Source organism: Lutra lutra, chromosome 12, assembly GCF_902655055.1.
Source record: "Lutra lutra chromosome 12, mLutLut1.2, whole genome shotgun sequence".
NCBI lineage: Eukaryota > Metazoa > Chordata > Mammalia > Carnivora > Mustelidae > Lutra > Lutra lutra.
Genome location: NC_062289.1, coordinates 67,307,201 through 67,332,348, shown reverse-complemented (window position 1 = coordinate 67,332,348; position 25,148 = coordinate 67,307,201). Strand labels below are relative to the sequence as shown.

At 48.3% G+C, this 25,148-nt stretch overlaps 1 pseudogene and 1 gene segment (V, D, J or C); both read left to right on the top strand.

The window, feature by feature from the left end:
* Window positions 1-7,265: 7,265 nt before the first annotated feature.
* Window positions 7,266-7,902, top strand: LOC125082620 (immunoglobulin lambda variable 4-3-like; annotated as a pseudogene).
* A 13,339-nt stretch (window positions 7,903-21,241) lies between these two features.
* Window positions 21,242-22,024, top strand: LOC125082393 (immunoglobulin lambda variable 3-9-like). The segment is given in 2 exon segments: window positions 21,242-21,321; window positions 21,705-22,024. Coding segments are annotated over 2 exon segments (366 nt in total).
* Window positions 22,025-25,148: the final 3,124 nt, after the last annotated feature.

Below are 25,148 nucleotides of genomic sequence, written 5' to 3'. Positions count from 1 at the left end.
AATGAGTAGGGCCCAGACCTAAGACAAGCCTGACTCTTACTGTCAGGTGTGGGACAACAGTGTTGATGCTCACAGGGACACAGATAGGGAAGTGAGTCACAAACCCCTTCCCTGTCTGTGTCATACTCTCCTCCAGCCTGGAGGCATGTAAGCAGAGCAGTGAGCAGATAAGACAATGGTACCCACACATGTGATCCCCAGGGTTCCCTCCCCTCTACCCACCAGGCAGGTTCTGTACAGGGAGGTTCATGAATGAATTGAGCCTAACATGACTAGGCTGCCCTGCTTGTCTGTGTGGATATGACTCAGGGACAGAGGGACTGGATAGATGGAAAGACAGAGACTTTCATTTCCATATTCTAGTCACTGGGCTATATTTTTACCCAATTGCCGAAGATTTGAACCCAGAAATTCCCAGCTCAGCTGAGCTCCTGAAACCCTGGCCCATGGCAGCTGAGATTCTGAGTGGAGCACACAATGGCAGTGGATACTGTGAGGTCACCTACATCCCCTCTTCTGAGATCAATCACCCACCCACCCCTTGGGAGGGCCTAAAGGCTTACAAGGGAGCTCGTCACAGGAAAGTGCTGTCCTTCAACAATCTGCCTCCCCAGGTTTCTGGTTTTTTTTCAGAGAGGTTCAAATGAATGATGGTCTTAGTCCAAGATCCCACAAGCTTGCCCAGGTTCAGATGTCCTGAAAAGTCCCAGATTTATAGCTCCCTACAGGAGGGAGACCTCACCTGATATCTCACTGTGGGTCTCTTCTCCTTTTGCCCAGTCTGACCTCCCCAGATACTTCCAGATTTCCTGCACATGCACTTCTCCTTCTCAGAGTCTGCTTCCAGGAACCCAGGACACTGACAAGAGTCCTGAAATAGTTAGCACCTCACCTGGGAAATTCAGGTCCCCTCTCTCTCCAGTAATGTCCCCAGGGACCCCCAACAGGGTCCTCAGGGACCTAAGGAGGCCAAAGTGTCCCCACAAAGCTGGGGTTCCTCAACTAATCACCAATGTGCTTGTCCAATCCCCAGACAGATCAGATTGTTCCTTGTATTTTTATACACTGAAAGAAGATCCAGCACACTAGGTATTCTGAGTTCTGATGGATAGTTGAAGAGACACACCCAACTTGATGGTGAAAGGGGGATGATGGGGCAGTTGCTGCTGCCAACACAGTGGCCAGAAGAAACACAAACACGGGGGTGAGACAAACAATGGGTCCTTCTTTAATTCCACCCCATATCTGTACAGGAATCTCCAATTATCCCCACCCTTCCCAGACATATGGACAGACAAAAATTCTGTGAAACACAGCTCAGCCTGTCAACAGTGATACTTAATAAGACACCACAGTGCCCCCTCATCCACATGAAATCTTACAAGTTCCCCATTAACCTAAATACCAAGTAAAGAGAATGTGGGCAGCCATGTTTCCGCCTAACATGATATAACTCTCCAGGAAATAATTACAAGCACACTCACCCTTTCCTCACAAGAGGATATAAAATACATCTTTGTCTCCTAATGATCTTTATTTATTGTCCCAACTGATTTCATATGCTACAACTTTAATATTAAGATATAGCTTCCTATTGGTAACAACTCTACATTACACGATAATGGAATGAAACATGAGAACAAAACAGAAACTTATGATGAATATATATCCAAACATATTCATGTCAACATAAAGAAGACACATGCTACTTTTATCTGCTTCATTTCTGCCACTACAGTGTGGTCAGTGTGGTGTCTATAATTACCTTCTTCACTGCTCACTCCATATTCCCCTTCCCTCAGCAAATACCTGAGCTTGTCCTGATCCTCACCAGTTATGACCACCAAACCTTCATTCTGGAAGATGGGTCCATTATCTGACCTTGCTGCATTGGGTTGTGGTGAATTGATGACTGTAATCACAGTCCTGGGGAATGCTAGGGGATCTCCTAAATCCCTATGTTCCTGCTTTCCCTGATTGTCTTGTAGACACACAATTGTCCTATGACAGTCATCACGAAACACCCCAGGCAGTACCCTTACTGCCAGATGGAGTCAGAAGGAACCATGACACACTCTTCACAACCAGAGCAGGGCAGTCACACCCCATCCCTCCCGCCAGACGGAGTCAGAAGGACCCATGACACACTCTTCACAACCAGAGCAGGGCAGTCACACCCCATCCAGACGGAGTCAGAAGGACGGAGTCAGAAGGACCCATGACACACTCTTCACAACCAGAGCAGGGCAGTCACACCCCATCCCTCCCGCCCTGGTCAGGCTCTGCTTAAAAGAGCCCAGTGTCTGAATCCAGCATACGTGAGCTCCACTCCTGCACTCACCTCATATCCTGTTTTCTTGAGAAGCTAGCCTCTCTGGGTACTCACTTCACCTACTGTGAAATGGGGAAATTTCTACTGATGTGAGAAACACTCTTCATCAAATTAATGTCATAAAACATTAAAGAGTTTAACTTATTAGGTAAATGCAGTGAGGTCTCAGTGAGTTACCATTGGTGTTGAACTCTCCTGTCTGCCTCTCTGGACACACAAGGAAAAGTTTTCAGCTGTTCTGTAAACTACATCACATGCAATTTTACCCAAGCCCAAATTAGCAGATTCCCAATTGCACCAAACCACAGACAGAGTAGTTTAAAATCCTCCCACACCTATCTCCATGGGATGTTATAATAAAACTAATAGTAGCAAAAATAGAAATAGAGTAAATTTTTGCCCATTCAACTGAACTTGCACCAGATGCACCAGAAGCATCACCTATCACTCTGATGACCCAACTGCAGAGATATGGATGCAGGAAGCATCGGTCCTGATTCCTAAATACACAGGAACCTGGTGGCTGTGGGACATCACACAGGATTGTCTGGACACTGACTCTTTTCAAATGCACTACACTGTAGCCTGCACTGTCCTATCTGAAATAAGACAGTGGGCTCTCCAGGGCATTACAACCCTGGGACAAGCACAGGAATCGCACCTGCCCTGCCTTCTGCACCTTGTATGTGACCTTCTGTGCTGGGCCGAGGACGGCAGAGTGGCGGCTGCCTGTGGAAGCTTGGAAACCCTGGTCCACACCCTTTCTTAGATAACAGGTGCTATGGGGTGATCCATAGGAGGGAAGCTCCAGGTCTGAGTCCTTCTCCACCAGCAGGGGGCAGCACAGCTGCATCAGAAAGAGCAGGACAGAGGCTGAGGCTGCCAAGGGAGGAGACTCCCACAGAACCAGGCCTGGGGGTCAGCGGGTTGTCTGTGGTTCAGTCCTCAGAGGCTTTCAGGATGATCCACCCTAACTCCACAGGCTGCAAGGACCATACTCTCAGGGTCAGAAACACAGTGTCACCCAGAACACTGACAAGAGTACTGAAACAGTGTTCACCTCACCTAGGAAATTCAGGTCCCCTCTCTCTCCACCAGTGTTCCCAGGGACTGAATCCCCTCTGCTGGGCATATCCAGAGACACCCGATGACTCACACTCTGCCTCTCCTTCCCCAACACCACCCCAACTCCGACCTGGGGCTGCAGCTCCTTTTTTCAGACCATCTCTGGTTTGAAAGAGAACTTGGGGTCCCTGGTCCCTGGAAGAAGCATCTGCACACAGCATTCTTCTGAGACTGTCTCCAGAGAGACGTGACTCTTATACCTACAAGGACCATGGCTCAGGTCTTCGAGCTCACAACATATGGGAACCATGTGATTGTGTGGATCCTCACAATATCACAAACTTTGAAGTTGTTTCTCATGTATTTTCATATGTTCCCGTGAAACACTGATAAAAAAAAATTAAGAGGAATGAAATGGCTGACAATGTCAATTGCTGGTCTGCTGTGGGATGGGGGGTTTTAGAGAGACAGCAGCATCATGTGTAAATAGACTAGAAATCCTGATGAATCTCCAGCAACAGGTTGTTGTTTAACAAGTAAGCACCCACTTTTGTAAGTGATGAATGAACCTCAGAATGAGAGTTTCCCATTCTGATGACATGCCAAGGATGGGATCATAATGTCTGTGGAGGATGCAAGGGAGACCTGAAGAGGGGGAGGAAGGTAAGGAAGCCACAGGACCACCTTTCCATGAATCAGGTGTTGTCTGCATGTCCCAGAGGTACCAGGTCCATGGCCAGGCTCCTGTGAGACCCTGAACCAGTCCCGGAGAGACCGCAGTCATATGGGATCCCAGCAGGAGTCTTGGGTTATAGGACAGACTCTGAGCTATCTGGGGGACTTGAGGCAGTCCTCAGGGGAGAAGAATCAGACACTCTAGGAGAAGAAAGCACCTGGCTGAGGCCCGTTTCCTGCTGCTGTGATAACAGAGAATAAAGCAACTGGAAGGAGTCCAGCCATGCTGGTGTTGTGGGGAAATCAGACTTCTTATGGGTCACTACATTAGTTTGCTAGCACTGAGAGAACAGAGTCTCCCAAACTGGGGGGAAGGAGCTGAGAACAGAAATGTATTGTCTCACGGTTCTGGAGGTCAGCAGTCTGAGACCAAGGCACCGGCAGAATGGTTGTTGTTTTGTAGGCTGTGAAGGAGAATCTGTTTCATCTTCTCTTACAGTACCTGGTGCTTCTCTGGCAATTTTTGGCATTCCTGGTCTTATAGATTCCTTCTCTAATTTCATAGGGTGACCTCCCCTGTCAGAATCTGTCTCCAAATTGTCGCTCTCATAAGGACACCAGTCCAATTAGAATAAGGTCCAGCATACTCCAGTGCAACCTCATCTGAATTTAAGGAATTACGTCTGCAATGATCCTATACTGAAATCAGGGCCCAGTGAGAGATACTGGTGGTGAGGACTCAAACATACATTTGGGAACTGTGGGGCATAATTCATCCCACAAATGTCCCTGCCATGGTTGGGCACTCCCTCCCCTTGGGGGATTCTGCAGGTAGAATGGGTACCACAAAGCTCTCAGGGATCAGGTGGGGCATAAATAACAAACCCAGAACAAGCCCTGATTGTCTCCTAACTGACCCATCTGTATGTCTGGGCATCCAGGCTCCATCCTTGCCCTCTGATTATCACCACAGTGAGCAAATGTCAGGAGGTGGGGTACAGTGTCTGCTGCCTGCCTGATGGAGTTCCCCCAGGACACCAAGAGGATCTGCTTCTCCTCCAGCTGCATGTGTAGGGCCTTCCGATCCCATCTCAGCTCTGCTGTGGATATGGCATGTCTAGAGCCTGTTTAATCCCCATTGTGCTTCACTGACCCCTACAGAGGGATCAGTGTGAGGAGCCCCAGTCTCTCTGCCTGAGCCTCTCTTCCCTCAGTGCCACCAGCCCCAGCCCTGAGGCCCGTCAACCCTCCCCTGCCCACCCAGGCCTCTGTGCTACCCTCTGTGGTTGGGTCAGAGGACACACACTGACCGACAACCTATGTAGTTCAGGTTTGTAGTATTTGCAGAACTAGGTTCTCCTCCCAGAATAGGACATCACAGGTGGGACCAACTCTAATGAGACAATGGGGATAACATGACACATATCACAAGGTCTAAAGAAGCAGGAAGTAGTTCTGCTCTAGTTCTGCTGGGACACCCCGTAATGTCTCTGTTGGCGAACCAGGACCATGTCCCTGGGCCCATGACCCAGTGAGCAGGATGGTAGCCTGAGAGGATGTACCTCTTGTGACCTGTGCAAGGGGTAGTGCCTCTGAAGGCCTGGGTGTGAGTGAGTGTGTGTGTGTGCGTGTGTGTGTGTGAGAGAGAGAGAAAGAGATTTTAGTGTTGCCAGGAAATTTCGCCCATTTTCAATGGCCCAAACCCAAGATTTGTTATGTTTCCATAATTTCCCTCCATCCTCTAAACTCCAGTGACTTTTCTTTACATCATGTTTAAGGATAAAGGATACTAAAGGGAGCAGGAGGAGTAAAGATTTATATTTGCTTAGCATATATGAACCACGATGTAAGCACTTCCCATTTATTAAATTGTTTAATCATGAATACTCTACAAAAAAGCATTCTAATTATCACCCCAATTCACAGAAACAGAAGCTGAGGCAGGTAGGATGTGTACCTTGCCTGAGGTCAAAGCTAGAAAGTGGCCAAACCAGCAGCAAACCAAGGTCTTCTGACCCCAAAATCCCTGGTCTTCATCACCAACCTATGGCCTTTTGTCCCTTCAGGCTAAGATATGATGCTTCTTAATGCTCCAGAAGGTTCTGTCTCCTTTTTCAAAAACAAGTGATGGCTACTGGGACTTTGCAGAGCAGCCCATCCAACAGAAATAAAATTCCAACCACATTCAGAATTTAAAATTTTCTAGTAGCCACATTTTTAAAAAGAGAAGAAATGAACAGAACTTGCTTTCATACTACACTTTGTTTAGATCAGTTTCTTGAAAATATTATCACATCAATATGAATTACATATAAAAATATTTTTTACCTTATTTTTTATGCTGTCTTTGAAATCTGGTGGATCTCCCAGAACAATACATCTCTATTGGGACTACCCACATTTGATGGTACACAGGTTTTCATGCCTTGTAGGAGTCATGGACAGAGCAGGTTAAATGCATAAGGTTTCCTTAGGGTAACTGTCCCTCCAGTATAGACTCACAGCCAACAGGCTGTTTTTCCTTGGGAAACACAGACAGCAACACCATGAAGATCTGAGCACTCTTCAGAACAGAACCTGGGAGGACATAGACTGGAATAAAGGAGAGAGGGTGATGACCAGAAGGTCTCAGTAGCCTTGGGATGAGGGGAGAGGGAACATGGTGAGGGATCGGTGCAGGGAGGGGATCAGAAGGGCAGGCTCTGGGACATCTCTTGAATTGGAAACTTGACTTACTCATCACTGTCATGGCAAATGAGAAAATCATGTAATCTCTCAATATTAGATTCTTCATTTAAAAGACTGGAGGAAAATTGGGCCTTGAGCATAGGGCTACTATTTTTATTGTGTCTCATTCAGTGGAACCTGTACACACTCGCAAAGGTTTAGAACCTACTGAGGGCTCAGAAGTAGTCATTTTGTTAAACTAACAATGCACATAGGGTGACATTCATCCCAGGGCACCCAGGGGGGCACTGTGGGTCTTGTTTTCAGACCCCAGTAAGTCCAAATCCCCTGGGCTGTGCTCAAGTGCAAAGGGAATGACTGATGCTTCCATTTGATGATTCTTGTATAAAATCAACTCTCCACTTTAGAAACCCACACCTGATCCTACTTCTAACCTCAGGAAATTACCAATATGAAGCTATTAAGCTCAGGACTCATACAAGAGCTCACACAGACCTACTGAAGAATGGAAAGTAGATTTGCATCTGATACCCCTCCTTCCTTGAGCTGCAAAAACAGAGGATAAGATGGGAGTTTGAAGACTTCAGTCCCAGGAGCACAGCCCAAGAGAAGAGTTCTACGAAGTTCCCCTCCACCATGGAATGGGTTCCCTTCTACCTTCTACCCTTTATAATTGTCACAGGTCAGGGTTCCTTGAACTCTTTGACATTTCCCTCTAAGTACAGTACCCAGGGAACACTGTCCAGTGTCCAGTTCATTCAGCATCATTCTTGTGTTTTGTGTTTCCAGGTTTCTGTGCTCTGCCTGTGATGACTCAGCCTCCATCTGCATCTGCCTCCCTGGGAGCCTCTGTCAAGCTCACCTGCACCCTGGGCAGGGAGCAAAGCGCTGGTTCACTGGTATCACAGGATACCAGTTAACTGGTTGTTCACTGGTATCAACAGGAACCAGGGAAGGCCCCTTGGTATTTGATGAAGGTTAATAGTGACGGAAGCCACAGCAAGGGGGACGGGATCCCCAGTCGCTTCTCAGGATCCAGCTCTGGGGTGGACGGCTATTTAACCATCTCTGACATCCAGTCTGAGGATGATGCTGAGTATTGCTGTGGTGAGAGCCATACAATCGATGGTCAATATGGTTAAGCCACAGTGATACACACAAAGGGGAAATGAGGCTAAAACCTCCCACTCTGTCTCTTCTCTTCCCCATGGGGACTCAGGGAGACCTGCTCTATGCCCCTCTCCAGGGCCCTGAGACCTTTGACTCTCCCTGGAAACCCTGTCATCCTGCACAAAATCCCAAGACACCATTACAGAGAGACAGACACAGGGACGAATTTAGGTCTTTTTGACAACAGAATATGCTCTTTAGTTTGCCATACTGCTGGGAAAGACCAAATCAGCCCAGACAGGAAAATGACCATGAGAGAGTAGCTGGTCTGAGATGACCCCATGAGCCATCAGACCCTCTGCATCCATAACAGGTCTCTGCTCAGAGAATGGACAGAGATCTCCAAGTTCTGCAGCTTACCAAGGAGGTTCATCATTGAGTGAATATCATCACGATAATTTCATCATGAAGTATAATAGGATGCTTGCCAGTGTTGAATGTTCAAAAGGAAACATTTGGTCCATGAGGGAGGTATGCCACAGAGTCTTAAGTCCATGGTGGGTGCAGAGCTGGGGTCTAGTAGGAAAACAGAATGCATGTTAGGATGTCTCTGCCAGGACCAACATGGAGCATGGCTTGGGTCTCTCCAACGGTACTCAATTCTCAATTTTTGGTGCCAAGAATGAGTCCACATGCTGCCTACAGAACTTTTCCAGGTTCTGCCGAGGAACACAACAACTGGTACGACAGCAGGACATGGTGAAGGGGGTGCACCAAAATGATAAATATATTGACTCCCCTGACTCTCAGTCCTGTGAGTATCCATCTGAAATGCATATGATGGGAGGGGGGCCAGCTTACTGGACATGTTGATCTCCTCCATAGATTTTCTGGTACCTGAAAAGCAGCATCTTTCACACACACCCACGCTTCTGTGTTAACATTGAGCATCTTTATTGATCAAGATAACCCTGGTTCCCTGGGCATAGACCTGAGCAGGGTTGGGAGGAACTGTGATGCTGGATCCCAGAAACTCTGGCCTGGTCCCCTTAGTTAGTGATGCAGCTCTGAGACGGAAAATCCAGGAGCTGCCCATAACCTGGAAATTTCCATGACGGTAGAAGGAGAGAAGGTGGCTATTTCTCTAGAGACCGAGTAGTCAAGGGTAAAAGAGAAGCAGGAGGAGAGGTGAACAGCAGGTCTCAGACTTGCAGTGACATCTTTCAAGTACATGGCAGGCTGAGTCACAGGGAATCACAGGCTCCTCTTACTCACTCCAGTAAAGGATTGTTTTCTACCAAGGGTTTGCAGAGTCTGTGTCCCAAAAAAGGACTCCCACAGGTCCCTCTAGTAGGATTTTCCTCACCACATACATTGTAGTCCAGAAGATGGTAGGGAAATAATATCCAAACCCACACAGTGAATCATCCACCCTGGGGCCTTCTGGTGCTGATGACTTGGAAGAAAATGACCCAGTAGACACGGGCAGACAGACAGATGGACAAACAGTGAAAACAATGAGAGGGAATGGAAAAGGAAGGCAGAAAAGAGCAGTCCCTCTTGTGCTGAGATGGTAATCAATCAATGAGGGAGCAACAAATACAAAGTGTTGGTTAAAGGGATCAAAGGATTCCATTAGTGGAAATTACTATTTGTCAAGTTTATAACAGGATCAGGGTTTCAGTAAGAGACCACTGGTCACCTCTTGTCCTATAAAAGTGAGTAAGGAAAGTGTCAAGAGTGAGTGTCTCTTCCTCCATTGTTCCTCCTCAGTGATTTTTGGCTTCACGGATTGCCAGGTGATCCTGAGGCCAGGAATGAAAATTTTTGTCAGAAGTTCTGATGTAGCTTGTGGCCTTATCAGAGTCCTCAGGAATAGAAATCCTTTAGTCCCATTGTCTCATTGGGGGAATCTCTTGGGCCTGACAGAAGCTTATTATTAAACACAGGGAGTACCTTAAATAGGTGATAATATCTAGCCAGGAGAGATGGAGGTGATGCCACTAACACTGTGAGGAGAGGCTAGGCAGGCTGAGCCACAAGTGGGAGTATGTTCAAGGAGATCTCCTTATCCCACTCCTTATCCCACTACTCATTCTGCATCTCCCTTCCTACTTCCCTTCCTTCCCCTCGCCCCACCCACTTCTCACTAGTTAATAAATGATCTCACTTTCAATATCTTTCCCTAAAGACGTCTGGAATACACCACATGAGTCATATTCTACTCAATTCTTTATCTTCCCCTGTGTGTTCCTTTTTCATGTATTCTATCATAAAAGGATTCAAGATGTATCAGTCTTGATTCCTAAATACACAGGAATCTGGTGCCTGTGGGACATCAAGATTGTGTCAGTATTGACCCTTTTCAATGCACTACACTAAAACCTGCATTCTCCTTTCTAAAATAAGATAGTGGGTTAGGCCAAGGCATTTCAACCCTGTGACAAGTACAGGAATCACACCTGTCCTGCCTCCTGCACAGTGTATGTGACCTGTCTGTGCGGGGCTGGGCAGGGCAGGGAGGGAAGCTGACTCTGGGAGGCTGGAAACCCTGGTCCACACCCTTTCTCAGGTGACAGGTGCTGTTGGGTGACCTGCAAGGGGAAATCCCCTGGACTGAATCCTCCTCCACCATCAGGGGACAGCAGAGCTTCAGGGGCAGCAAGACAGAGTTTGAGGCTGCCCAGAACACCAGGCATGGGGTTCAGCAGGGGTCCAGGGCTCAGTCCCCAGAGACTGTTGGGATGGTCCATTCTATCTTCTCAGGCTGCAGGGACCTTATTCTGAGGGTCAGACACACAGAATACTGATGGGAGACCTGACACACCAGTTGGGAAATGCAGGTCCTCTCAATGTCCACCAGTGTTCCCAGGCACTGACTCCTCTGTGCTGGGCATGCCCAGAGACGCCCTGACCACTCACCCTCAGCTCACTTTTCCCTCTTCCAGGCTGCATCACCTTGCTAGGGAACAGCTAAGGAAGGAAAAGCAGGGAACAGTGGCATCAGCAACCTCCTTGTGAGACTATCTCCAGAGAGAAATGGATGCTCCCTTCTCAGGCCATAGCTCTGGTCCACGAGTTGTCCTTGTAATGACAGGTTCCATGTCTTGCAGGGACACTGTCTCAAGCCCAGATAATATCCAAACCCACACAGTGAATCACTCCAACTCCAAGCCCACCTGGGGCCTTCCAGTGTTAATGACTTGGAAGAAAATAACCCAGTAGGCATGGACAGACAGACAGATGGACAAACAGTGAAAACAATAAGATGGAATGGAAAAGCGAGGGAGATAAAGAGCATTCCCTCTTGTGCTGAGATGGTAGCCAATCAATGAGGGAGTGACAACTACAAAGCATTGATTAAAGGAGTCAGATGATTCCATTAGTGCCAATTACTAACTGCCAATTAGTAATCGGCAGTAATCCCATGCCAGGTGGGATTCTGTGACCTCGGGGACCCACACAAAGACTAGGAAGCTTCCAAAGATTTGTCATGCCCTTTACATGTTTATATGAAACAATGATGAAAAAAATTATGGTGACCAATTTCTGCTCTCTTGTGGGATGAGGCTGTCACAGGGATGAAAATAGCCTGGGTCAATACATGAGATATTGTGAGGAATCTCCAACAACTGCTGGTTGGTTAACAAGTCAACTCCCAGGTAGAAAGGGATGCAGGAACCTCAGAATGAGAGAGTTTCCCAATGTGATGACATGCTAAGCAGGGACCAGAGTGCAGTGGGGGCCAGACAGGAGATCTGAGGCAGGAAGAGGTGGGTAATGAGGCCACAGGAGCACCGATCCTGAATCAGGGGTTGTCTGCACGCTCAGAGGGCCAGCTAACCCCATGGCCAGGACCCTGCAAGGCCCTGAGCCAGACCAGCATAGACCTCAGGCACAGAGGTTTCAGACAGAGTCATAGGGTCAGATCCCAGGAATTTCACTATTGAAGCCAGACCTTGGAAACCAAGGCTGATTTTCTCAACAGAAAGCTCCATATAGGAAGACAGGGGCTCCTGGCTTCCTCCTCAGTCACCTATTCTGATCTCACAGGTGAGTAGTCCAGTCAGAGAGCATGGAGGAAATATATTTGCATAAATACTGGCAATCACTGCCCCATGGGCCCAAAGGGAATAAGAGAAGCCTGGTTGAGCCTGCCCTGCTCTGGGGTCTCTGGAGGCAGAGCTCTGGTCATCTCCACCATGGCCTGGACATCTTTCGTGCCCCCCATCATCACTCTCTACACAGGTGTGACCCAGGCCCTGCACACAAGCTCAGCCTTCAAGAGACCTGAGCTGTGCTTGCCCCAAACTCTGAGCACAGCACCAACACTGACTCAGTATTGGGTCCCTGGGAATGAGCCCCTGGACCTCACACCAACCCCTCCTCTCCTGTCTTTTCAGGTTCCGTGGCCTCCAGTGGGCTGACTCAGCCGCCCTCTTTGTAGTTGACCCAGAACAGATGGCTACAATCACCTGCTCTGGAGATGTACTGAGGAAAAGAAACGCATATTGGTACCAGCAGAAGCCAAGACAAGCTCCTGTGCTTGTGATTAATAAAAATAATGAGCGACCCTCAGGGATCTCTGACCGGTTCTCAGCCTCTAAATCAGGAAACACAACCACCCTGACCATCAGCGGGACTCGAGATGAGGTTGAGACTGACTACTATTATCAGTCCTATGACAGCAGTGGTAATGCTCACAGTGACACAGGCAGGTGGGGAAGTGAAACAAAATCCACTTCCCCGACTGCATTGCACTCTCCTCCAGCCTGAAAAGGACCATGGAAAAGCACTGAGCAGGTCTGGCCCAGGCACCCATGTCTGAGGTGGCCAGAGCTCCTCCCCCACTCTGCTCTCAGGCAGTCCTGCACCCACTGGGTCAGGAGACCATTTACCTGACTGCACCAGGCTACACTCCTCTCTGGGCCTGTGTGTGAATGTGGGACAGAGGGCTTCAGAGGAAAGTCAGAGGGAGCCTTTTGTCCAGTGCTCATGATCTCTGCATTTTCCTTGTGCTATGGGCCATTCGTCACACAACGGACCTGGAGTAGAGTCCAAATTTCCTAGAGAAGCTGGGCTCTTAAAACCCTGAAGCCATCAGTGGGAGCCACCTGAGTGGAGAGGATGGGTACAGTAGACAGAGGGGTCACCCACATCCCCTCCTCTGGCTCACACACCCACCCACTACTTCCTGGAACCCCTGACAGCTCACAAGGGGGCTCCTCACTGGGAAGTGCTTTTGCTTCAGAAATCTGCCTACACAAGTTATGACCCTTCTCAGAGAGATTCAGGTAAGTGATCACCTCAGGCCAACACCCTGAGGCCCTGCCTCAGATTCAGATGTCCTGGATGGTCCCAGCTTGAGATCTCCCTGCAGGAAGGAGCCTGAACCTGCTATCTCACTGCAGGCCCCTTCTTCTATCTGAGCTGAGCTCCTCAACTCCTTCCAAATTTCTTGCACATGCACTTCTCCTCCTCAGAGACTGCTTCCAGGAAACAATGGTGGAGGGTAAACATGCCTGACAGGGTTCTCAGGGACCTGAGGAGATCACTGTGTACCCACAGAGCTGGGCTTTCTCACCCAAATCACCAACATTCTTGTCCAATCTCCAGAAATATCAGATTGTTCTTTATATTTTTATACACTGAAAAACTATCCAGACATACAAGGTGTTCTGAGTTCTGACAGATAGTTGGAGAGTCACATCCTTCTTGATGGTAAATGGGGATAATGGGGCAGTTGCCACTGCCTACAAAGTGGCCACAAGAAACAAAACCACCATGAGAGTGAGACACAGAATGGGTCCTTCCTCACTTCTACCCTCCAAATCCGGGCAAGAATCTCTTCTAACACCCATCCAGATACAGGGAGAGACAACAATTCTGTGAAATAGAGCTCAGCCTGTCAACAGTGACACTTAAGACACCACAGATGATCCCTCATCCACATAAAATACACCCACATCCCCACATACCACAGTCTCCAAATAAAGAGAATGTCCACCTAACATGATAAAATATCCTGTGAACATTTACGAACATGCTCACCCCTTTCCCACAAGAGGATAAAAATATATCATTGTCTGCTAGTGATCTTTATGTTTGTCCCTGCCATTTGATAATCTATACCTTCAATAATGAGATGTAAAGCTAACTATTGTTAGCATCTGTGATGTTAGATGATGAAGGGATGAAACAGGGAAGTAGAACAGAAACTTATGATTAAAATATAACCAAACCTATTCATGTCAACATAAGGAAGAAACCTTTATTACTTTTATCTTATTCATTTCTACCACTACCCTGTGGTCAATATGGAGTCTAGAATTACCTTCTTCATTGCCCACTCCATATTCCCCTTCTCTCAGCAAATACCTGATCTACTCATGATGCCCCCCATGACCAAACTTTCACTCTGGAAGGTTGGTCCGTTATCAGACCTGCTGAATTAGACTCTGCTGAATTGATGACTGTCATCACAGTCCCAGGTATCCTAGGGGATCTCCTGAATCCATATACTCTTGTTTACTCCAGTTGTGTTATAGACACACAACTACACTATGACAGTCATTACGAAACACTCCAGACAGTGCCCCCTACTTTGAGTCCCTGTCAGGAGGAGTCAGAGCTACCCAGGACACACTCTCCACAACCAGATCAGGGCAGTCACACTCCCTTCCTCCCACTTGCTTCTGTTTTCCTGGGAAACTAGCCCCTCTGGGCAAGCACTTTACCTGCTGTGAATTAAGGACGCTTATACTGGTGTGAGAAACACTTGTTTTCAAATTAAATGATACAAAATATTGATGAGTTTAATTATTTAGGCTTACGCAGTGGGGTCTCAGTGAGTTAATCTCGGTGTTGGAGTCTCTTGTCTGCTTCTGTGGGTACACAAGGAAAAGTTTTCAGATATTCTGTGAGCTATATCATGTGCAATTATATCCAAGTCTGAATTAGCTGATTCCCAATTCACCAAACCACAGGCAGGGGAGTTCAAAATCCTCCCATGCCAAACTCCAGGAGATGTGAGTTGTAATAAAAATTAAATCCAAAGTGACTAGCCCATGAATAAACAACCATCTTATAAATAAACACCCACCTTACAACATGACCCTTTGCTATGGAGCCCACTGAATAAGATCAAGATTGGATGGACAAGAAAGCTGACCATTGTCCCCAGACATGTCACATTATCCACCTGATTATTACTACCATTTCTTTTTGAGGACACAGTATGATAGACACTGATGTAAAATTCTGTCTCATTGTCTCTCATCTGTCTCCTATAGAATTTGCCTCTGTCTCTAGCACAGGTCCTCTTCATGCCTCCCCATCCCACCCCAACTGCACTAAACTCACTCACTGCAAACTATCCTCAATTGGGTCTGTCCCTGCACAGTGGGGGAACTCTCCCTTGCGACAGAATCCTCCATCACCTCAATGACAGAATGATGAACAAATGTTCTGAGAAAGTTCTACAGTCTAATGACATGGGAAGCATGGGATCACAGTGCCTCTGGGGGATGCAGAGGGGATACTGCAAAAAGACGAGAAAGGTAATGAGGCCACAGGACCACCCTCCCTGTATCAACTGTTGTCTGTAACATTCAGAGGGCCTGGACCAGCCCCATGGCCAGGCTCCCGAAACACCACAAAGGGAGCCAAGGAGGGGTGGCCAGCAGGGAGGGCACAGGGAATTTCATGTGGTCTTGTGCTCTCTTTCTCTCTCTCTCTCTCTCTCTCGCTCTCTCTCTGACAAATAAATAAATAAATAGAATCCTTTAAAAAAAAAAAAGAACCCCACAGTATATGAAATGACACTAAAACGTAAGCAAATTTTCAGGAACATTCTCACCAATTCAGCTCCCCAATGTGGGACATGAAACATTCTCAGGGAGCAGATACAAACTCCAGGAAGATGAATCGAGCTGGAAAAATAATGAAGATGGATATTTTGTTATATATTCTACACACAAAAGAAAAGAAATATTCACAGAGCATATTGCATGAGAACAACTAACAGAAATATCCTCACATGTCCCTTCTCACTCGAGTCTTTAAGATTTTCAAACACACAGTGACAAGAGTTCCCCAACAGAGCCCAGAGGCGAGCATCCGTGAAGCCCACACAGAAGCAGAGATTCTCTTCGGCAGCCTGAAAAGGAGCATTCTCATGGGGACCAGGGAGGGCATGAGAGAGGTTTGGGGTGGCCATGCTAAGTAGCAGACCAACTAGGCAGAAATCTGAGGTCCCAACCATGGCCTGGAACCTTACAAGATGCCCCCTCCTCACTCTTTCCCCCTCCTCACACAGCCAGGTCCTGCCCCCAAGCACTGACACAAGCTCAGCCCCCACAGGACTCTGCCCATGACCCTGGCCTTGAGCTCTGCCCAGGGGATGCTGCAGGGGTGGGGCCCTTGAGAATGAGTCCCACAAGCTCCTGAAGCTGCAGAACCGATGGTCCTGTATACTAATCAGCTGTCCCCAGTAGTGTGGCCATGAAGCCCCATCATTCCCAACTACTCAGAGAGAGAAGAGAAAGCAATAATACAGAGCAGAGCCAACAGGCCCCAGACCAGGCTGCAGCACATCCAAATGGCCTCCACCATCCCCAAAGATTCTCCAACCCTAACCTGGGACATGACCCCACTGACTCTCCCTATGCACAGGTTGAGGGGGCTCCTTTAGAGACCAGCCAGTTTGGGGATGGCAGTGAGTCCTGGGATGCAAGCCCTACAGCCAGGCCTGGACTCGGGCTCCTGCCTGCACTGGTCAAGCTCTGCCCCACAGAGCCCAGGGTCTGAATCCAGCACACCTGAACTCCACTCCTGGACACACTTCCACTGCTCTTCTCCTGGAAAGCTAGTATCTCTAGGCATTAGCTTCAGCGGCTGTGAATGGGGAAGCTTACACCCAAGGAAGAAACACTATTGTTGTTTTCTTTTACATCCGATGATACATAACATTGTAAGAGTCTTACTAGAGAGACTCCATGTGATCTCAGCCAGCTGACCGTGGAGTTGGAGTCTCCTGTCTTCCTCTGTGGGATCCGAGGAAAAGTTTTCATCTGCCCTGTGACCTGCATCATCAGCAAGTGGATCCAAGTCAGAATTAGCAGATACGCAGTTCCACAAGAATTACAGATGAGGCTACTTTACAGAGTCTCCCACATCGAGCTCCAGGAAATGAAGCCTGGAACGACAATAATAGCAGTGAATACAGGATTACTAAAGAGTAAGATAAAGATCTGCCTGCTCAACTGAATTTAGCACCAGAGGCATCACCCAGGGATTGTAAAACCCAACTACACAGATAGAGATGCAGGAAGCATTGGTCCTGATTCCTACATACACAGGAACCTGGTGGTCATGGGACATCACACAGGATTGTCTGGACACTGAACCTTTCCAAATGCACTACACTGCACTTACACTCTCCTTTCTGAAAGAAGACAGCGGACTATCCAGCGCATTTCAACCCTGGGACAAGTATAGGAATCGCACCTGTCCTACCTCCTGCACCATGTTTCTGACCTTCTGTGTAGGTCTGGGCAGGGCAGTGGGGACAGTGTGGGAGCCTGGAAACTCTGGTGCACACCCCTTCTCAGGTGACAGGTGCTGTGGGGTGACACGCAGGAGGGAAGCTCCCAGTCTGAGTCCTCCTCCACCAGCAGGGGGCAGCAGAGCTGCATCAGGAGCAGCAGGACAGAGTGGGGGCCTACCCATGGAGAGACTCAAGGGGACACCAGGCCTGGGGGTCAGCAGAGGTCAAGGTTTCAGGCCTCAGAGGCTGTCAGGATGATCCAACCTATCTCCTTGGGCTGCAGGGTCCTTATTCTGAAGGTCAGATACACATTGTTACCCAGGACACTGACAGGAGTCCTAACACAGAGAGGACCTCAACTGGAAATTAGACTTCCCTTTCTGCAGGGGTGTCCCAGATGAGGGCTGCAGGACTATGACTGTTAACTAGCACAGTTGGCTGCACGTCATACAGGAACCTCTTAAACCACCCACGGATTTTGCTCTGGATCAGCTATTCAAAGGATTGTCCCCACTGGGTCATAATTGTGCCAGACACAAAAAAGACAATGCAGTATGGGCTGGTGTCATGGCCATCAGGACTTGTCCTCATGCATCTTGCCTGTGCCTTCAGGACCTGGGGAAGCCTGATCTCAAATTTGCCTCTTCTGTTTGATGATGGGGAGCTGCTGTGAATGCCCAACTCCATGGCATGGTTGATCTGATAACACAGTTTGTGCAGGCAGCTCAGTCACATAGTTCCTTAGTGGCGAATTAGGAACCTATAGTCTCTGTTAAGTTTCAGTAGCAAGTCAAAGTATGTGCCCATTGGAGCTTTCAAAAAATACACATGCAAAAAATAATGGTAAACAGCCCATCTATTTCAGTTCTAAGAACAAAGCCTTTGATTGAAACCAGTGTGCTCTGCCAAAATGAGTCTGATTACTAACTTGGTCCTGCCATTCATTACGGTAACAACACACACCTTACCATTGGTGATAAAATGGAACTGCCTGTCTCCTGAAAATGCAAAGATTCCCAAAACTACAACTTTGGCACCCAATCCAGAGATCAAAATCTCCAGAAAAACATATGTGTATATATATCATACATATTGGTATATATGTACACAAATACATCTCCAACATATGCACAGCAGACACAATTAGTATTTATGTGCACATGCACTCACAAGTATATTCATATATATGTGTATGTATGAGTATGTGATAGAAAAGAGTGTGTGACAGGAATTGGATGTCATGTGTCACACACACACACAGGTGAGCTAGAGAAGCCAAGTTCACTGGCAGCTACAAACAGGCTCTTGCTTCCACCTCAGTTTGCAGGGATGCTCACACGGGGCTCCTCTTGTGATTCACCTTCCCTGGAAACATATAACATGAGAATTCTAACACATCACCCACACCTGCCCCCAATTTAATAACCTATGGGAACATATTGCCTTGGAACTCAACTAGCATAGAATCACAGACACCTAAGGTCCTCACTGTCCCTGCATCCTCTCACAAACCAGACTCTTCCCCACAGGGACAGACTCCAAGCACACTTCTGTTCTTGTCCCTTTTCCCATCCTGACAGCAGCCACACAGTCCACTCTGCAGAGAAGCTTCCTCCAGCCTCTCCCCACACATGACATGCCGGTCATTTTGTCTGATGTCATTTCATTCTCTGCACAATCCCAACACTGTCCAGGTTCTCCTATCATTTAAATAACTGATTGATTTGTATTAGTTATTATCCCCACTGGACCGGAAGTTTTAATGCAATGTATGCCCATCTCAGTTGGAAGCATGAACATTCAAGCACCTATTTTCCGGCAGACAGAAGTAAGTGTGAAGTCAGATGGTGGTTCTCCAGGTATAGCCAAATCCTCTCACTGTGTCTCCCACCATTGTGACTATGGAGACTTTGCTTTGTCTTGTTATTGACAACAGACCTGAGGATGGCTGCTGCAGCTCCAGCTATCACTCATGGGGACAAGAGAAAGAGCATTCATAATCTAGTCAGTTTCTTTCATTCACAGACAGAACTTCCCAGAAAGATCCTCAGAAGAATGACACATCTGCAGGCTAGCTCTGGACCACAAGGTCAATGCTGACCTAGACAGAATTGAGAAATTGTGAGGCTTCTCAATGATTATAGAAGACAAGATGCAGGTAGATGGGGTTGGTGATGGTGTACTGTCTCACCAAAGCAACTGTCTCCAGTGCTGCTCTGCCCAAGGCAGGAACCCAAGAAAGACTTGTGTCTTATTCGCACTGATTTCCCAGGATGAAACCTAAAGAAGAACAAGTTGGGTCTGAATAAGATTTTGTTGGTTGATGGGCGCCTGGGTGGCTCAGTGGGTTAAGCCGTTGCCTTCGGCTCAGGTCATGATCTCAGGATCCTGGGATCGAGTCCCGCATCGGGCTCTCTGCTCAGCAGGGAGCCTGCTTCCCTCTCTCTCTCTCTCTGTACGCCTCTCTGTACGCCTGCCTCTCCGTCTACTTGTGATTTCTCTCTGTCAAATAAATAAATAAAATCTTTAAAAAAAAAAAAAAAGATTTTGTTGGTTGAGTGTCCTACTGTCTCTGTCCTTGGAGCAGGAGCTAAGATCAGACTATGTAGTGGTCCAGCAGCCAGATCAAGTGAGACAGTCCCTGAGTCCTGTATCTCCTGGTGTTCAGCCCCAAAACGACATCCATAACCACCACCACACCAGAGACTTGAGCCCTGTTACCTCAGATGGGTCGTGCCTTCTCTTCACATGAGCCTCTTCCTATTTTCATGGGTAATTTGACTCCTCGTACCTGGTGTTGATCTGGCAGGAGCCCCACAGAGAGGAGCAAATCCTCCCCTGGGGCCAGCAGTGCATGGATCAAGGGGAAACAGGATGTGAGCACTGGGTCATGAACCTCCACCTGGACAAAAGATTTCCCTGCACTTCCAGCTGTCTGTGTGGAGTGGCCACGAGGGGGCAACAGAGATCACCTGGAAAGGCCTCAGGGATTCTGACTGGGAGGATTGCTTACCAGGACCTGAAAACAGAAGGTAAAGGTACAGATTTACTACACTATCATCACCTGTGCTCTGATATAAAGTTCTGACTCAGAGTCTCTCATCTCTATCCTGTGGAATTTGTCTCGGGCTCTAGCATACGTTCAGGACTTCATGACCCTCCACTCCACCCCCATTCCTGCTTCACCAGTCACTGTCAATCCTTACTCAAGCACTGGGTTTGTCCCTGACATGGAGGGCACCCTGGGGATACTGAGGAACAGTATCTATGACCTGCCCCAGGAGCTTTCCCTTGGGGTAGATTCCTATGGCACAACAATGGTTCCCTAAAACTCCATGTGAACCTGGCGAGGGAAGAATTTTTTTCCTGTTTTGATGTTCACAATATAAACCAGAAGTAGCACACACACTGACCTATGATCCTCTAGTACCTACAGAGGAAACATTCTATGATGGGTTCAGAAAATGCAGACAGACTCCACCTCATAGCTCAGTTGTGACCATGCCTCCCCAGGAGCCAGGTCAGGGCATGGAGAGGGATAGAGTTTGGACCCCAGACTATGGGAACACAGGGGGAAAGAGAATCAGCTGGGCTGAGGTTGGGTTTGCAGGAACTGCCCTCCCATCTCTGTGTCCCTTGGAGCTGAGCCTGTGTGTGTGTGTGTGTGTGTGTGTGTGTGTGTGTGTGTGTTGTTAGTAGCTGAGCCCATTTCTAAAACCACAAGGCTCCTCAGCAGCAGTCCCTGAGCTCTGGCTCATTTGCATAACCAGCAGGTGTCTCCAGCAAGGGGATAAGAGGGGACTGGGAGGAACCCTGCCCAGCCTTGAGCTTCAGAAAGCAAAATCAAGGGATTGCACCATGGCCTGGACCCCTCTCCTCCTTGGAGTCCTGGCTCATTGCACAGGTACTGAGGCCAGGCTCACACTCCCTTATCCCCGGGTTCTGGGACACTCCTGGCTCTGACTATGAGCTCAGCAGTAGACTGCCACTGGGGGGCAAGATCTCAAGACCGTCCTTTGGGATGAGGGGCTAGTGGGGTGTAATCTCTTCCCACTGTTGTCATTGGCTCTGTGAGACCCCAAAAGGGCTGCACCTGCCCAGGGAAAGGGGAGGAATGGTTCTCATTTGTTCGAAGATTCTATCCACAAGGCCAGCGCATGGGCCCCAGAACAAAGAGGACATCAGGGTGGGAAATATCTAGAGAATCACTGGGATTTAAACCAGTGGTGGTAGTGTCCAGGGGATGATACTCTGGCTGGAACCTACCTCCCATCTTCTCTCTTGCAGGATCCATGGCCTCGTATGTGCTGACTCAAACACCCTCACTATCGGTGAACCTGGGACAGACGGCCAAGATCACATGTGGAGGCAACAACATTGGAGGTAAAAATGCTTACTGGTACCAGCAGAAGCCAGGACAGGCCCCTGTGCTGATTATCTATGAAGATAGCAAAAGGCCCTCAGGGATCCCTGACCGATTCTCAGGCACCAATTCGGGGAACACAGCCACCCTGACCATCAGCGGGGCCCGTGCTGAGGACGAGGCTGACTATTACTGTCAGGTGTGGGACAGCAGTGCTAATGCTCACAGTGACACAGGCAGATAGAGAAGTGAGACAAAAACCCCTTCCCCATTTTGTCACACTCTCCTCCAGCCCCAGGAGGCCTGTGCACAGAGCAGGGAGCACTTCTGGCCCAGGTCCCCTCACCTGAGATCCCCAGACCTTCCTCCCCATCCAGCCCTCCAGGAAGCTCTACACAGGGAGGTCAGGAGAGCATTTACAGCTGACAGCACTAGGCTGCCTACTTCTCTGTGCCTGGGTGTCAACTGCAGATACAAGGCCTGGGTAGAAAAAAGACACAGGGAGACATTTGGCTAGTGGTCATTATATCATTTCCATGTGGTGGTCATGAGCTAATGCTCTCCTGACTGATCAGGATTACAGTTCAAATTGTCCCAGCTCAGCTGAGTTCCTGAAGCTCTGGGGACATGAGAGGAGCTCATACTAAAGTGGAACAGATGGGTACAGTAGACCCCAAGGGGTCACCCACATCCCCTCTTCTGGGCTCACACATGCACCCACTGCTTCCTGGAGCCCCTGGCCACTCACAGGGGAGCTCCTCACTAGAACGTGCTGCCAGTTCAGAGATCTACTTCCCCAGGTTTCTGTCCCTTCTCAGAAAGGTTCTTATGAATGATCTCCAGAGGCCCAGAGGCCCAGAGCCCAAGGCCCTGCCTCTGATTCAGATGTCCTGAAAAGTCCCAGCTGGAGAGCTCCCTGAGGAAGGAGGCTCCTCTGATGGCTCACTCTCTGTGGGTTGCTCTCCTTCTGCCAAGGCTCATTTCCCTTCTACTTCTAGGTTTTGAAACATGTACTTCCCTTCTTCAGAGTCTGCTTCCAGGAACCCAATCTGAGATGGCCAGCATCCTGGAGACAGTCCTCAGGGATCATAGGGGGCCACTGTATATATCCACAAAGCTGGGATGCTTCCCCAAAATCCACAAAGGTGCATGTCCAGTCTCCACCCGATGAGATCCTTTCTTCTATTTCTATACAAGGAGAAAAGACGCAGACACAGTAGGTGCTCTGCGTTCTGACAGACAGTTGGAGAGTCTCATCTATTCTGATGGTGAATGAGTGACATTGGGACAGTTGCCTCCTCCTCCAGAGTGGCCAGAAGATATTCATCTATGGGAGTGACACATACAAGGTGTGCTCTCTCAATTCTACCCCCCGACACACACACATTTTGCCCAAGAAGCCTTCTTTAACGCACCCTACCAAGAAATACAGACAGAAAACAATTTTATGAAATGTAGTCCAGTCTCTCAATGCTGACACGTAAGAAGCCACTAGAGTCTCACCTTGCCCTCATAAAATCCACTAGATCCACACAAACCACAGTCTGCAAATAAAGGGAATATCAGTAATCTTTCTTCCACTTGATAATATGCAACTATCCCACGACAACCACAAATAGGTTCTTTCTCCCATAAGAGGAAACACAATACACTTTTGTCTGCTAGGGATATTTATTTTTGACCCACATGATTTGATATCCTACATATTAACATTGAGATAGACAGTTTCCTATCACTAACATACCTGATGTGAGATGGTTATGGGATGAGGCAGGTGGAGAAAACATAAACATATGATTACTATGTATCCAAACACATTCCTAAAACATAAGGAGAAATACGTGTTATTTGCTTCCTCATTTCTACCACTAAACTGTATTCAGAGGAAGAACAACTATAATGACTTTCTTCACCACCCACCCCTTGATCCCCTTTCTTCAGGAAAATACCTGAGCTAGTCCTCATCCCAGCCAGTTGGGAGGACTAAACCTTCATTCAGGAACATTGGTCTATTTTCAGATACGCTGGAAATATCTGTGGCATATTCATGACTGTAACCACAAACCAGGGACTCCTAGGGGTTCTCCCGAATCCATACATACTGCCCCTTGCCTCACTTGTGCAGTAGACACCGAGGACCCCCTGTGACAGTCACCATGAATCACCCCAGCCAGTGCCCTCACATTGACTCCTGATTCACTCCCAGGAGGCGCTGAAAGAAATAAGGCTCTGACTCTGCTCACAGAGCCATGCAGTCAGTATGCCCCGGGGATCACCGTCCACAGCACACACTGCATATGGCTGGTGAAAGTGTCCATTCTGAAACAACTTCTCAGATCATACAGGGTATGGAGTTTAATTCAAGCTCCCTAACCCAGAGCAGGTCAGAGAAGTCCCATGTCCCAGGTGGCCAAGTAGGAACTAGGGAGATAAGAAGAAGAAGTGAGATTTTGCACAGTGCCTAGACCCCCACCCTGTGAAGTACAGTGAACACACAGTCCTGGGGGATGGGGAAGGGGTTGCTCCCCAAGATGCAGATGCACCTGCAGCCAGACTGGGTGAGGCTCAGGCATCTGCAGGTGGGACTGCTCCCCAGGGAGCTTGTGGTACTTCTCCAAGGACCGCACTCTGAGTGGTTTCACCCCTGCTCTGCTCCTGCTCATAACCGAGGTGAGAGGCCCACAGGGAAGCACAGTGAGAGGCACAAGTGTCCCCAATCTCCCTCCCAATCAGGGTTCATGAGGTCAGGACCCACAATCACTGTGTCCACAGTGTCCCCTCCCTTCATAGGGCTGTGACAGTCACTTCTCACTCAGCTGTCTTCCTCCAGCACCACTTCCTCTTCTCTCTTACAGGCTCTGTGCCTCCCCTGACCTGCAGCCGACTCCCTCCATGTCAGTGGCCCTAATCAGGCCCATGAGCGCAGGCATGAACATGCCTCTTGGCAAAAGCAGAACTCAAGCCTGGTCCCCCAGCTGGTATATATACAGATATTAACGACCATCCAGGGCTAATTCTGAGAATTCTCAGGTAAATGACCCCCTGAGCATGAATAGGACTGAGAGCCTCAGGTGACATAGAAGGATGGGTGATGGGACATGAACCAACCTGACATGGTCTGGCTCTCACTCTCACCTGTCCTCTGAGCAGCTGCTGGTCAGGCCTAAGAGATTGAGTCCTTCCTGGTCCTTGCCTGGACCCTGAAGGATGGGAGACTAGCAGGTTCCCTGTCCTCAGATCTGTGTTAACCCTACTGCACAATGGCAGAGTGGTGGGCTCTTATATGTGAAATATAGCCATGCTTCAAAGTAGATAATACAGATTTGGATTGTCATTTTGGGCACCAGATGTAATCACATGTACTCAGG